Source organism: Filicampus tigris, chromosome 9 (assembly GCF_054856515.1).
Source record: "Filicampus tigris isolate MCC_2025a chromosome 9, RoL_Ftig_1.0, whole genome shotgun sequence".
Lineage (NCBI taxonomy): Eukaryota > Metazoa > Chordata > Actinopteri > Syngnathiformes > Syngnathidae > Filicampus > Filicampus tigris.
This window is the reverse complement of record NC_141225.1, coordinates 23,720,517-23,734,633: the sequence shown is the minus strand read 5'-3', so window position 1 is coordinate 23,734,633 and position 14,117 is coordinate 23,720,517. Positions and strand designations below refer to the sequence as shown.

The 14,117-nt window shown below is 45.0% G+C and overlaps 1 protein-coding gene across 6 annotated transcripts in view; it reads right to left on the bottom strand.

The window, feature by feature from the left end:
• The window catches only part of magi1b (membrane associated guanylate kinase, WW and PDZ domain containing 1b), a 96,095-nt gene that overhangs the window by 18,767 nt on the left and 63,211 nt on the right, over positions 1 to 14,117 (bottom strand). For 2 of the 6 annotated variants that reach the window (XM_086041838.1, XM_086041842.1), the window contains exons 11-15: positions 13,326 to 13,511; positions 12,521 to 13,183; positions 4,912 to 4,943; positions 4,356 to 4,400; positions 1,217 to 1,463 (exon numbers count right to left, since the gene is read on the bottom strand). In XM_086041838.1, coding sequence (XP_085897964.1) covers positions 1,217 to 1,463; positions 4,356 to 4,400; positions 4,912 to 4,943; positions 12,521 to 13,183; positions 13,326 to 13,511 — 1,173 coding nt within the window. The remainder of the gene's footprint in view (positions 1 to 1,216; positions 1,464 to 4,355; positions 4,401 to 4,911; positions 4,944 to 12,520; positions 13,184 to 13,325; positions 13,512 to 14,117) is intronic. The other 4 variants (XM_086041840.1, XM_086041839.1, XM_086041843.1 and 1 more) reach the window with 4 other exon arrangements.

Sequence of the window (14,117 nt, the reverse complement as noted above, 5' to 3'; positions counted from 1 at the left end):
TTCACCCCACTTGATTACAATGTAGATCTCGCAGCTGCTTGCAAACAGGCTCGCATCTGCCCAACTAGCCCATGGTCTGCCCCTCTTTCAATATTCTCCTTCATCTAAATAATGGAAAGCTTTGACAAGTGATGCCTTCCAAACGGATTAGATGTTAACGTTGCTCAGCCCTTGAAAAATGTTGCTTATTCTCCTCCCCCGTTTTTTTTTTTTTGGGGACACTAGATCTGAGAGCTTTTTAATTAGAAGTTTCTCCATGCTTTGGACAAGACAAGGGAGAGGGAGGCATGCAATCCGCTGACATCCCCTCCACTATTGAAACTAATAATACATCTGTAGAGAGACGTCTGGTGCATCAGTCACTGGCGCCAATTGAACCACAGTCGGAGCATACATAACGTTCCAACAGACTGCACCAAGAACGCTTGAGATTTTGGCCTCTTATGATGGTGCAAAATTGCAAATAAAAGCCAAATACATGGCATTTATTTTTAACGTGAAATATATATATATTCTGGTTTCTGGAGCGCCTGCCCATCCGTCAAGTTTGATATCAAACGACCAAGTCAACCATTTATCTGCGGATTTATGAGGTCTTTAAGAGCCGTTCTGAATTTGACATAATTTCCATAAATTTGCCGCTTTCAAGCAACGACCTTGAGTCCGGCCGACTCCCCGAAAGCAGAATCATGTCAAAGTCGGAAGGTAAACAGAGTCTGCAGCTTTAGCAGAGCTTAGCGTTAGCTAACAGCGTTATCAACATTAGCTTGTGACAACCAGCATTCAGTCCGGCTTTTTGGGTTCGGAATGTGTTTGCTATGCGAATTACACAGACTCACACACTAGTGCACGCATATGCAACTTTTTTTTTTTAAATTAGAGAATGAGGGATTGCTTTCGTTGGTATACCGCTGTTAACTGTCTCTATCTGTGCATCTGCCAGCATGAGGTAATGCGGTGGCAGAAGGAGATAAGTAAAGACTTCACGTACAGCACTTTCTTGAGTGTAAAGTTGACAGTGTCCCGAGCACCATAGTGAACATCCTTAGCCGGGAATGAACACAATAGTTCCCCTTTACAAATACGAGAAAGGTACTTACAGGCATAAGCATGAATCCTCATTCCAATTTTTTACCAACCCCACCGCAGGCCTCCACCAAGCCCACAGACCTGCATGCAGCACTCATCCAACCGCCACCAAAAATATTATACTTACGCCTACTTTCATACATGCTCCTGGACTGGGCCCAAATCTTAAAGGGATCTGGTTTTCTCTGGATGGTCCCGTCGACCGTGGAGTCCTGCGGTGGCAGCCCCGGTAGGGGCTGAGATGGTACTGGGGGGGCGGCGCTCTCGCTGAGCGGAGGTGCCAGGGATGAGTGCAAGGGCGAGTCCGTGTGGGCACTCCGGTGGCTGGAAACGCTGAGCTGCGAGCTGTTCTGACTGTCCTTCCTCGACAACTGCTGTTGGGGAAGCAGATGAAGACAATTGGGCCACTAGAAGACATGCCGTCAGTACATTGTAGACCACAAAGAAGCATGGCGGCAATGTCGAGTACTGACAGACAGGTGAGAGGAAAAAAAAAAATGGCGGCAGATAACTAAATAGTAGAAAAGAAAGTAGGGTAGAGGTAAGAGCAAATATAATATTAAATCTGTTTTATTAAAAAAAACATTTCAGGAGATGGTTTCTCGTTAAAATCATTCAGCTGTAGGTAAAAACTGTATTAACTCATTCCGTTGTTTAACTGCGATGCAATAAGAGCCGCTTTCCCTGCTGCTTATGGAGAAATAGTCACAAAAAGCACAAGTGGGGTTAAAAACCAAGGAAGGGTTTTAGTGGCACAGCCACAAATAGGAAAACTCATTCAATTGCCACTGGCCTTAATAACATCTGGCCACCTGCAAAAGGATTTGAAGAGGAAAAACAATCATTTGTTATTCCCATTAATTCTCACCTTACATTATGGCCATGCAGTTTTCATCAAGAAAGTTGCGAACACAGAAATCAAGAAGACATCGCATGAGTGCAAAAAGGCAAATCAGACGCAGATAGCAAGTGACAGCGATTGCATCTCACTTATGGTGACCTCCCACTTGTCTGACCTTGGAGGACAAAAACACACCAGGAAGCCAAAGAGGCAGCCAGCCTCTCTTTCTAAATATACTGTAGTGGTTCGAACACACTCAAGAAAAACTAAAAACGATTTTTAAGATCCTTACCTTCTGATAACACCTCTACATTCGATGACGAGTTGTGGAACTCACAATTTGACTCAGATTTCCTCGAGCAATATGCTTCTAAAGAGCAAAATGCCGCTGTGCTTGATGTCACGTGAGGTGTCATCACATTGCGCAAGATTACAGTTCAGCGGGCAGCAAAAGGGAAAGAAGTCATCTACAAGTCCATCGCACATAAAAGTGCCCGTTTGCCAAAGTGGCTCCATTTTGTCTTGTATTTCTCTCAGTTTGCTACACTCAAAATTCAAATCGTCACAGCACAAGGAGGGCGGGGCTTAGCATGAACTGCTTAGCCACTGGCTCTTTCTTACCATGTTGGTATATATTATTTCTATTAACCATTGTTGGTTTGTAATTATTGCTGAAATATACTATATTTTAAATTATGCAAACCATTATTTTGATAGTAATTATATGTAATATATTATTTATTCCTTTTTTTTCCAATCTGTTATCTATATTAGTAGGACTTGTACAGGTGTAACTTAACCAGTAGGGAAGCCAAAGTTAGTATGTGTGGCTTGTAATATAAAATGTGAGATGGGGGTGGGATTTCATAAGTTTTCTTCTTCCAGTTCCTTTTTTTGAGCAGCATTTGGAGAGCGATTGCAAATGGTGACATGGTGACCTTTTGTTTGGTTTTTGTCAATAAACCTTTTTTTGTTTGCTACTTTGTTTTTTTCCGGAAAATGAGATGCTTGCACTGGCCAGCTCAAAAACAAATAATCAATCGATCAATGAATCAAATGGCAATCCTGCCCTTCCCTTCTGTGCATCCATCGCGGTTCCTCTCCGATGACCCGATAATTAAGGAGGGAGAAGATTGAGGAGGAGGAGGGCTGGCTGGATGAAAACAAATTTTAATGGCTGATTCAGCCTCAGTCCTACTTTCCATCATCAAGGCCCGTTTTGAGTTGGCTTGCATTTCAATACGGCCTATAGACTGCATTCCAAATGATGATGCACACGGAATGTTCTCCGATTTTCCTAAATAGTCCATCTAAATGACATTCAGCATCATTTTGCACACCTTGTCGCGGCGTTGCAATTCTTTGCATCTATTCAACTTGTTTCTGCTTGAATTTCTTTGCAGGATGTCAGATGAAGCTCCCAGAGCTGCTGCCGTTTGGATAAAGACCACCTCTAACACTCGTTTGTTTGTGAGGATGCTCCACAGGTTCTCAACAGGGTTGAGGTCAGGGGAGGAGGGGGCCCACAATGCAAGTTTCTCTCTTTCTTTATATGACGCAGGGGAATTCCGTGTAGCGTGAGATTGTTCATTGACGAGTGCTGTGCATCCCTGAGTGGATGGCCGCCTCCGTCTCCTCAACGAGGCTCCTCTTTTGGGCCAGAAGCATGTCTAGAGAGCTGATTGGTTCCTTTGGTGAACCTGTCCTGAATGACCTCTGAAAAGTGTGCGGCGTTTCTGACTGCCCATTTTCTTCCATGGTACAAAAACAAGTGTGCTTCCCGGAACAAAATCACCTTCATGCATGACAATGCACCATCTCGTGTTGCAAGGAATGCGTCGGCATCACTGGCTGCCGTGGGCAGAGAATGGAGTCAAACTCACGGCGTGGCCCCTATCCTCCCCAGACCCCAACCCTGTCGGGAACTTTTGGAACATCTTCAAGACCTCTGAGAGCAGCAAGAACCTCCCATTCAAAAAGCAGCTCTAGTTGGCTATTCTAACATCCTGCAAAGAAATTCAAGCAGAAATGATCCAAAAAATCTCAGGTTCAACGGATGCAACCATTTATACTAAACTACAACTTGACCTGTCAAGATGTCTTTGGGTTCAGTAAAGATCACCTCCTAGTACTACAAATTCAACACATGAGTATTTTCAGTTCAGAACAGTGCGAGCGAGTAAAAAAAAAAAAAAAAATGATTATCATCAATGGGAGTTTTGTTCCAAAACATTCCACGTATGCTCTGATGACTTGAAAATTGAGTATAAAACGATGACTGTCATTTGCATGGACTTGGGCAATCAGAGAAAATGATCATTTGCAGAATAATTCGGAGCACACTGGAAGACAATACAGACCCATCACCCTCACCTCGACCCAACACCATCACTAATATCCACTCCACCCAAATGACATGACATACCCTCCTAGTGTAATCTCTGTATGGAGGAGCCAGCTCAAAATCATCCTGCAAAACAAAACGGACAAACGCGTCCAGTCAAACAAAGTCAACAGGCTCCCTTGGTTAATGCAGCTGCCGTCACGGGATGAGGTCGCTTCTCCGCCGCGATCGTATATTCCACACTTAGACGGTGCGCTTGGAAGCAGGCGCTCGACCGTCAACGGAGTGTTAGCAACCCGGCGCACGGTGCATCAAAGCCCCTCATCCAAGCCCCCCAACCGAGAGGAGGGAGGGGTGGCGGCTGCAAAGCTACAGGGATCCCACCCCCGCACAACAAACCATGTCTATAAACAGACACCTGACACCAGCACAAGTTGTACCTTACAGAAGACAGTTGAGAGGTGGAATGAAAAGTGATGAAAGTAAGAAACAGATCCCTCTGCCAGACATGGACACACAAGGCGGAGAACAAAAGACAAATAAGGAAAATCATGGAATATAGGATTCAAACATGGGGGGGCGGGGGGGGTCTGGGGGGAAATAATAATAATTAAAAAAAAAAAAAAAAAAGACTTACCAGTTTCGGGCTCTTCTTCGCCGGTGCCACCCCTGTGAAAACCAGAAAGAGGAGAAAATTACCAATGTAGTTATATGAAATCCAGGCTCAAAAACGTTTTTTTTTTTTTTTTTTAAATTGCCATGAAACGACTCCAAAACAATGTCCGGACAGTGTTCGTGTAGCCTTGGCAAATCTCCTCCTCTCTCCTTGCCTCTCTTTCCCTGATCTGCCTGACTGGCATTTAGTGAGGTTGTGTGTAGTGGGAGGGCAGGCGGCACAATCTATCTGCATCACTGCCGCGGCCAGCGCTTGCCTTGACTGCTGCAGCGCAAGAGCGGGGCCAGCCCGGGGGCTAACCCTGCGCTCTGGCGACCCGGGCTATTCCACACACAGGCGCACGCATCGGTGTGTATGGGAGTGAGAAAGCCAATTGTGAGTTAAGAGGAGAGGACAGAATCCTGGAGAGCAACTAAGCTGGAGAGGGGGGGGAAAAAAAAAAGAAAGAAAGAAAAAAAAAAAAAAAAAGAGCAAGTGCAAGCGAGGAGCAGAAGAAGAGCAAAGCACGCTGTGCTCTGGATTTGCTGGCCGTAGCATTACCCATGGAGAAGGAATCCAAGATACTGAACATTAAATTATAGGCAACCGTCAGTTCCCCTCTTACTGAGACCATCTTCCCGCGTCCGCTGAGCGCCACGCTCCACTGTCGACGGCTCCAGCATCTATAGGCAGTCGCCGCGTCTTCCTCGGCTCTCCCTTTCCAGCTGCCCTTTCCTTTTTTCACCCACTTTCTCTCGCTCTGTCTTTCTCTCTCTCTCTCTCTCGCTCGCTCACTTCCTTGCACGCGCTCCTCCCGCCCCCTCCTCGTCCCTCAGCATCATCAGCCTCCCTCTCTCACGCCCCTCCATCCGAGCGCCGCCCCCCCCCCCCCCCCCCCCCGCTTCCCGCCCCGCCGCCTACCTTCTGGTAAACATCCATGCGGCTGACACACACCCCACAGACATTTTCATAGAACAGCGCTCACTGCACAAATCAAAGTGTGCTTAAAATACAACAGAGGCCTTTTGGTGAATGATCAGTGACCAGAAATATCATGATCACAGACAAGCCCAAAAAGGAATGAATGGCACAAGAGTGCCGCCGCGGCCCAAGCCGAGCGTATGTGAACGCGCTACCGGAACTGGGAAAAACAGCGAGAGGTTGTGGAAATGAGAACAAGCGAAGGAAACGTGACAATGTCAAAAATGCCAACAATGTGGTACATATTTTGCTCATGCGGTTCTTTAGATGAGATCTTAAGCGTTCACGCACAGGCAGGCAGGTAGGCTCATTCATGGACACAAACATCTCCAGAAGCCCCACCCCCTCCTCTCTCTTCCCATCATTTCCCTCTGCCCCGGTGTTCACTTCTGCTCAATCAATAACAATCCTTCATTTAGGAGTTGAAGTACACAGTAATCCCCTAAATCGGATGTGTACATAGATCTGTGCCGTCACTCACTCCAGATTCTCTCTGGCTGTGCTCGGGCACGGCATCAAAGTACCACGCTGGCTTTTGGATTATGCATCGGCAGATATCCATCAAAGTCACTCAGCGGCCCCTCTCTCCATACCCCACATTCCATACGGTACATACGAGATTCCGTTGTTGCTTCCGTCAGGCGACATTCAAAGCCGCCAAGATGTTTTGGGCCTATCGAAATCCGTCACACAATTTCTTTTTCATTGCTTTTCTGGGGACAACTGAAAAGCCAGAATCCACTTGGATTCGTTCGTCCGTTCATTGAATTCCAAATAAGGCAAATATAGGCAGGGTGCGTTTGAAGACTCCATATCAAAGAGTGCTAATGATGTTCGAGCCAACCTCCGGCTCAAACTACTAACGACGCTGGGAAAGGGCAGATGAGCAAAGAGCGCTGAAATGAGGCCTGACAAAAAAACAGGTTTCCACCAAGCGCTACAACAAATACCGTACATTTGTTGACCTTTGGCACTCCTCAATTCTGTGTAGAAATAACTTTTTATATGGCACCTTTCAAAGTACGGCTGGGCAGAAAAACATATGGAGACGAAAACTAGCTAAAATATAACATAAGTAAATCTGAATAAAAAAAAGAAAAGGGGACAAAAGGAACTACTGAGGAACACAGTCCTGCAAGAATCTAACAAACCCAAATTCATGGTTTTTTTTTTTTTTCGAAACCGGTGGATTAAAATAGCGTGATGAATACTAAAAGCTGAGATTCAGTAGAATAAGGATCGAGCCCTCCTCACTATCTGCTGTTCAAAACAGGTTGTTCGTCATTTGCCATCTTAGTTCTACGGCCGGCTCTAAAACCAGACAAAACGTTCGCAATGAGGTTGTTTGACATAAAATCTAAAAGCAAAAGAGAGAAAGAGAGAGAGAGAGAGAGAGACAGAGAGACAGAGAGAGAGAGAGAGAGAGAGAGAGAGAGAGAGAGAGAGAGAGAGAGAGAGAGAGAACGCAATCTAAAGAGTGGAGATAGACACCATGTAGTCCTTTGATTGGCTGAACTCATTCAGTACCAGACTTTTTCAGACCCGTTGTGAAATGACATGACTATGTCATTGGGATAGAATGAGTTTTAATCAAGACAAGGGTGATGCGGAAGCAACAAGTAATGCCGGATGTCCTCCGTTGTTTCCAATCGTGTATTGTTCCAAATCGGTGTCGAATTCATTGGCAGGCATTTCATTACAAAGCCATTAAAATGCACTTGTCAATTAATTTAGTGGTGTAGCTTATGCCAAACACAAACACGCGCCACCCACACATAGATCATTTAGCCAAAGATTATCAGCGCGTTCCCCTGCTATTCATGGAGGATAGGGAGCGTCGAAAATCTGCCAAGAATTGACGCCCACCCAAAAACATTTACAATTGCCCACATATTCCACAAGAGGGCGGCGGACAATGCTATGACCTGAACAAATGAAGCTCATCCGCTCTCTTAAAATAGTTTCCCGCTCAAAGAACGCCAAACGATGGAGCTGTCATGTCATATTTTGATATTAGACAGTCTTTGGCTGGAGCTGGAGGACAAATATTTCCTGCAAATAACAGAGGATAAATTCCCAGAAAGAATCTGTGAGCAGGCAGTTTTGGAAATGCCAAACCGCGAATATGTGAGGTTCACTGGATAACATTGTTATCAGACAACAATGTTGTGGCAACACTGCAGCTCTGCTTATCTTTTGGCTTAGACATGAGAGTGCTTCAGCCACCTCATCCAGCAGTTGTTTTGCTTTGGAACTTTCAGCCAGCCCAGCCGCCAAGTCATTGGTTGAGAAACGTCGTGTGAGGGTGGCTATTATTTGAAAAATGGGCATAAAGAAAAGATTTACTTGGTTGTTTTAATTTCACACTTGATGGCTGGGCAGACACTCCAGAGACCCACATGTTTGTACACAAACATTAAGAAGTCAATTTCCATCATGTGTCTCCTTTAAAGCCCCTGCCCTGAAATATGAAAACTTTATTTTGCCAGCCAAATCTTAATGCAATATTTACGGTGAATAATGGACTACTCAAAATGTGGACCCTTTAGGCGCCACATTTAATATTTCTCATTTTGGGGATTAATGGCCTATCAGATCATAAGGAATGGGGAATAAGTAAATGAACAGTGAAAACATGCCACACAGCAGTGTGACATTCCCACTGATGACTAAAAATAGCATTTGGACGCATTTCCAAACTTGTGACATTTTCGTGAGGAAGAAGACAGGTTTGTGGTGAACCGTTGAAAGTAATATTCTGAATAGATGTTAATAATCGGCCATGCAATAAAGTGTCACATTATTTTGTTGAAGCCAAACTGGCACAACAGCAGTCACTAATAAGCAGATTATGATGTCGGTCCACAGTGTCTATGTGGCCATGTTGGCGAAATCCGTCGCGGTCTCCAGCAGCCAGCTCCATCTGTCACCATAGCGATGAGGGCTTGGTTACTGTGGGGGACTGACAGAAGGTTTCCCAGCAACAGTTGTGTTGCTGAGTTGCTCACCGCTGTACAGTACGGCAGCTAAAGGCTCTTGTCATCATCCTCGATGTCTGCATGTGACAGCTGTATTTTCATGCTGAAAACGAATTGATAAATATACCCAAAATACATGATGGAACGGTCTTGCGTTTTTTCTTTCTGGGAATTTATAACGCAACGCCTCAAAACACCGAATGTAGTTTTCAAGGGTGATGTATAGCTTCTTCCGAGGCTTTTTTTTTTTTTTTTTTAATGGGGTGAAATCCCCCCGCCCCACACCCACACACGCATCTCCCCACCCGGGAGACCCCGCAGGAGATTAGCAGTCAAGCATTGTCATGGAAACAAAAGATTTACGATTCAACCAGTAGCTGTGGAGGAGTGAAGGCGGCGCGAGATTGGCTGAGCTGAGGAAGGCTCACCTTGCCCTGCGCAATAAGCAGTGATTCACCAGCTCCAGCCTCCAGCATCCGAAATGAGCAGAGGTGAATTGTGAGCATCGAGTGGCCAGCCCGGCTCCCCTACCGCTGCTTTTCAGAACCGCAATGCTGTTGGTTATGGTGCCATTGGAAGGTGCAGTCAGCAGAATTTTTAATGCAAAGTGGGCAAGAACGATGCTTCCTGCCCATACAGTGAATTGATTTCCTGCTTTGGTCTGCACTGGGACTCATCATCCACATTTATCTCTTCTGAGTGCACTCGACTGTCTGCTTTACACAGCTCTTGTGAATGGGCATGCCGGTAAATGTGGGGTTTTTTTGTGTGCGTGTGTGGGGTTTTTTTTTTTTATGTGGGTTATTTAAAGTTCACATCAGTGAACACACCACCGCTAGTTGTGAACTTGCCCTTCATTACAGGTATGCCAATAACATCTACGCAGGCAAAGATCCACCTGTGTTTTTTTTGGGTTTTTTTGTATTATTCAAGGAACACCTCCAGGACAGACAAAGTAAACACACATTGCTTTCTTCAAGGGTGCAATCAATCTGTTTTAAAGTGCACTTTTGGGCAAAGAGGGGAAACAATCACATGTAAGCAAAAGGAAAAGCACCCTCAGGTGTTATATTGTAAAGGGTGCTTTGTGAATCCTACGGATAATCCGCAGGTCTTTGACTTTTTTTTCCAGTAAATTTACTTATTTACTGAAGACAGAAGAGGTCTTTTGTTTGAACACCTCCGGTTCATGTTCATGTCTTTACTTTCTTCCTACTTTCTCTCTGCCTTTCTCCATTATTTCTCCATTACAGAGCATGGCCACGGGCAGCTGCTCGAGCCAAGCAAAATGACCTTACATTCATTGGAGATCCGTAACCCTGCATGGAAAAAAGCAGAAAGCGGAAACAACAAGGCTTCATGTTAATGACTAATGACAAGCTACTGGGATACTGAGAGGCTATATTTCAAGACCACCCAAACTAGCTTTTGCTGACAAAGGGCTATTCCAGCAGATGTATGCCTCCATAATGGACCCGCTAACTTTTACACCTATGGTGGAAGGTAGTGCGGAAATTTGCAGTGACATTACAGTGCTCGTGGAGGGAAAATCAGATCTGAGAATATCAGCACGATAGAGCAGCGTATGCATCATGAAATGAATACTAGCCATCCAATAGTAGGTATTACATTGCAAAGTTAAAAAAAAAAAAAAAAAAAAGTTGGTCAATTGCTGCTTCCAAAAAGAAATTGTGGATGAGCATCCACTGAACTAAACGGTTCACGACAACACATTTGTCCTTGCTCGGATAGTTTAAACAATAACAAACCACTTTTAAGTAATTCTACCAAAAAAAAAAATGTGACTGAGTAGTCCTCAGACGGATTGCTGTGACATTGAAGTCAGTGGAGGAGGAAAATCAGTGACACAAGCTGATGTGTGGACTGCAAGATACCAGCAAGAACATTAAAGCGGGAGCACCGCTGTACTGAGCTGCCATAACTAGTGTGCGCCTAGACGCCGGCGCGTGACCGTCGGCTCCTACGTGGGCGAATGGGTGGGATGGACATAACAGCAGGACCTGGGGGGGGGGAAGGAAACAGAAAAGCGGCATGGGATGGAAGAACGATCGTCCTCCACCAATTAAGACAACCAGTTGTTCCGGATTGAAGTCGAACGTTGGATGCGTGACGCCTCACATTTGCCGTCTACTGCGCGCGTTATATGTGCGGTACATGCACACACATTGCTGCAAGTGTTGCTTGATGGAGAAGAAATCTTTGATGGATGGAAGCAGAGTGTGCAAAAACAGAGAGAGAGAGAGAGAGAGAGAGAAGAACATGATGCATGTATTTAATAAGGAAAGCTGACATCGGGACCCCAATTAGAGGCCAGTGTGCCTTGCTGCCGGTGGAGAGAGCTGGACTAAAAAGGCAGACAGTGGCAAGCAGGAGTGTAAGAAGGCACTGTGATATTTTCACATAAAATGCTAATCTGCGTATGTGCAAAATAGACCGTTAAGACTGAAAATAATTCATACCCTAGCCAGAATGTGATTACAAAAAAGTATCTGTTGGATGTGTAACTTTTGTCCATAACTGGCACAAGACAGTGGCAAAAGACATTAAGAAATTGCTTTTCATTGAAAAAGGCCCAAGTGACTACTATAATAATAATAATTTTCTTTTATGTAATTGTGGCTCCAGATGACAATTGATAATGATTGTAACATCATTATGTATGGCGGTGTTCATTTGGCCAATCTCTCCGAATGTTACTGAAATACATTTTGAAAGTAATTCAACCACTAATTGCCAGGCTGAAACAGAAACAGCCCCCCCCAAAAAATACAACTTCAGCAGTTAGCGTTTCCATTATTGATCTAAGAGGAGCAAGCAGACCGAATGGGTTGTAATCAATCAGCTGTAGGTTTTCGCAGACATGTTGGAGAATTCCATTTTCAACATGCATTGAGCAACACTGGTTCCATTTTGTTCCTTCATACGAACATTATTTCATTCCCTAACTGCGGAACGTAAAATGAGACAAATCCAGTGTTTACAACTGTTGTCTTGTGTATTGAGACTCCTTCTTTTAGCACATAATGATAAGTCTCAATTGTGTATTCCTGCATGTTCTAGTAAATAGCACTCACAAGTAAAAGTCAGAGCGGGCAAAAGAAAACGAGAAACAAGCAAACTACTAAACTATGCCAAACGGCAATGTTATTTGGCAGCCTTTCATCTGACCAGCTTCCTTTGACTGCTTTGGCCATTAACAAAGAAATCAACCCAACACATTCACACACATATAAGCACAAAGAGAGATAAATGGTTTTGTTGTCTTTACTAGCCCTCGAGCAAAGGATGGGCAGTTTGACAGGGTAAATGGTCCATTTTGTAATACACGTCAATTTTAGGGCTCTGGAGGTTTGAAAGTCTCAGGGAGAATGAAGGTAAATTTCTTTGGAATTTGCTGCCTCAAGATTTCTTTGTTGACAAGCACTGAAATATTTAAAAAAAAAAATTTTTAAGGAAATTAAAACATTGTGTTTGCTTTACAACTGATTCAGACGTAAATATAAAGACAGAAACTGTCATGAGGCATGAAACTTTTTTTTTCTTTGACATCACACTCATTTCTGCTGGTAATAACAAAAAATAAAAAAAAGCAGGAATAAGCGTTCACTCACCTCTCTGCACCAACATGGTGACCTCGCTGCCTTTTGGACACTTGCTGAGCAAGTCAACCACCTGGTTGTGAGACATACTCTGCACGTTCCTCTTGTTCACCTCCACAATGATGTCGCCCTCTCTGAGGCCGCGGCAGCGCGGATAGTCCACAATCTGTTTCACTCGCTGGCCGCCGCCTCCGAGGCTGTCGGCAATGGTGAAGCCGAAGCCCTTGTCTCCTTTCTCCATGTGTACCGTTATGAGCTCCGGTTGCGTCGCAATGGATGAGGCCAAGGTGACCACATCGCTGGGGTAGCCGTGTTGGGATGCGGTGTCAGAGGCCAACTCCGCAGACGGGCTGTGAGGTCGCGGGAGGCCATTGAGGGCCGCCAGGCCGTTGGTGGAGCCGTTGTTGTTGCTCTGACCGCTGTGACTGGGCGGCAAATCGTACGTATTGCTGGAGGCCTCTTGACCGTTGACAATGATGGGCTCTTTGTTGTCCAGGATGGCGACGGAGGTAACCAGGCTTGTGTTGGGGTCATCGGGGTCAAAGGGCAACGGGTAACCCCGGCACAGCTCCAAGTTGACCATAGAGCCAATCGGGATCGACTGGAAGATCTTCACAACTTGCGCGTGGGTGTAGCCGAGCACGCAGGTGTCGTTGACACTCACGATGACGTCACCTTGGGGAGGGAAAACAACGGAGACGTCAGCGTCAGTCTTTGATGACGGTGCGGCTTTGCTTTTGGGTGTAATCGGCAGCCAGAAAATCTCATTAAAGCAGTGTTCCGTCTATGTGATCCTTGATCAATAGAGTGCCCTAACCTGTCTCCATCTTGCCGTCGAGGGCGGCGGGCCCATCAAGGACCAGGCTCTTGATTTGCAGGAATTCATCCGGCTCGTCGCCTCCCACTACAGTGAAACCGAAACCTCTGCGACTCTTTTTCAGCTTGGTATTGATGAAAGTCCCCTTTAGTTCAGATCGGTTCCGGGTAAAGAAAGGCTTTCCTCCTGAAAATAAAACATCCAGTTACCGGTAATTACATTCCAATGCAACAGATGTGCCATTGCAAAAGCTGAAAGTGAATTACTCTGCTTGAGATTCTATTTGTGTCACCCAAAAGTAATACAAAATGGTATTATCTACAGGGCATGTTAGTTGATAGCTTGATTGATTGATTGATACAGATTCGAAATACAGTACATGCATCCTAAACAAACATGTACAGTAAAATAACAAACAGTGACATACTGTAAGTAGCCTTTATGCCATTCAAAGTAAAACATTTAAATAATGACAACTCAAGCTCTGCCGGCTTTTTCCCCCGCTCGCTGTGCTGCTTTTAAAGCACCAACGCAGGGTTGAAGTCAAATTGGTGGGGTTGCTACGTTGCATTAGAGACGCAATAGAGCGCCCGAACCCGTCACCGGCGCGACCACTGAGCGACGTTTAACACTCAATAATGGCTGCTCATAACTCTTTGCGCTCAAAGCAATGGCCATCGTACCAGATTTCTGGTGCTAACTTTATAACACATCAAATTATTTGTAAGCGGCATGCCACAATTGCTGTGCTAACGCGCATGAGTTCTGTCTGAATGGGAGAGCCAAGTAAAT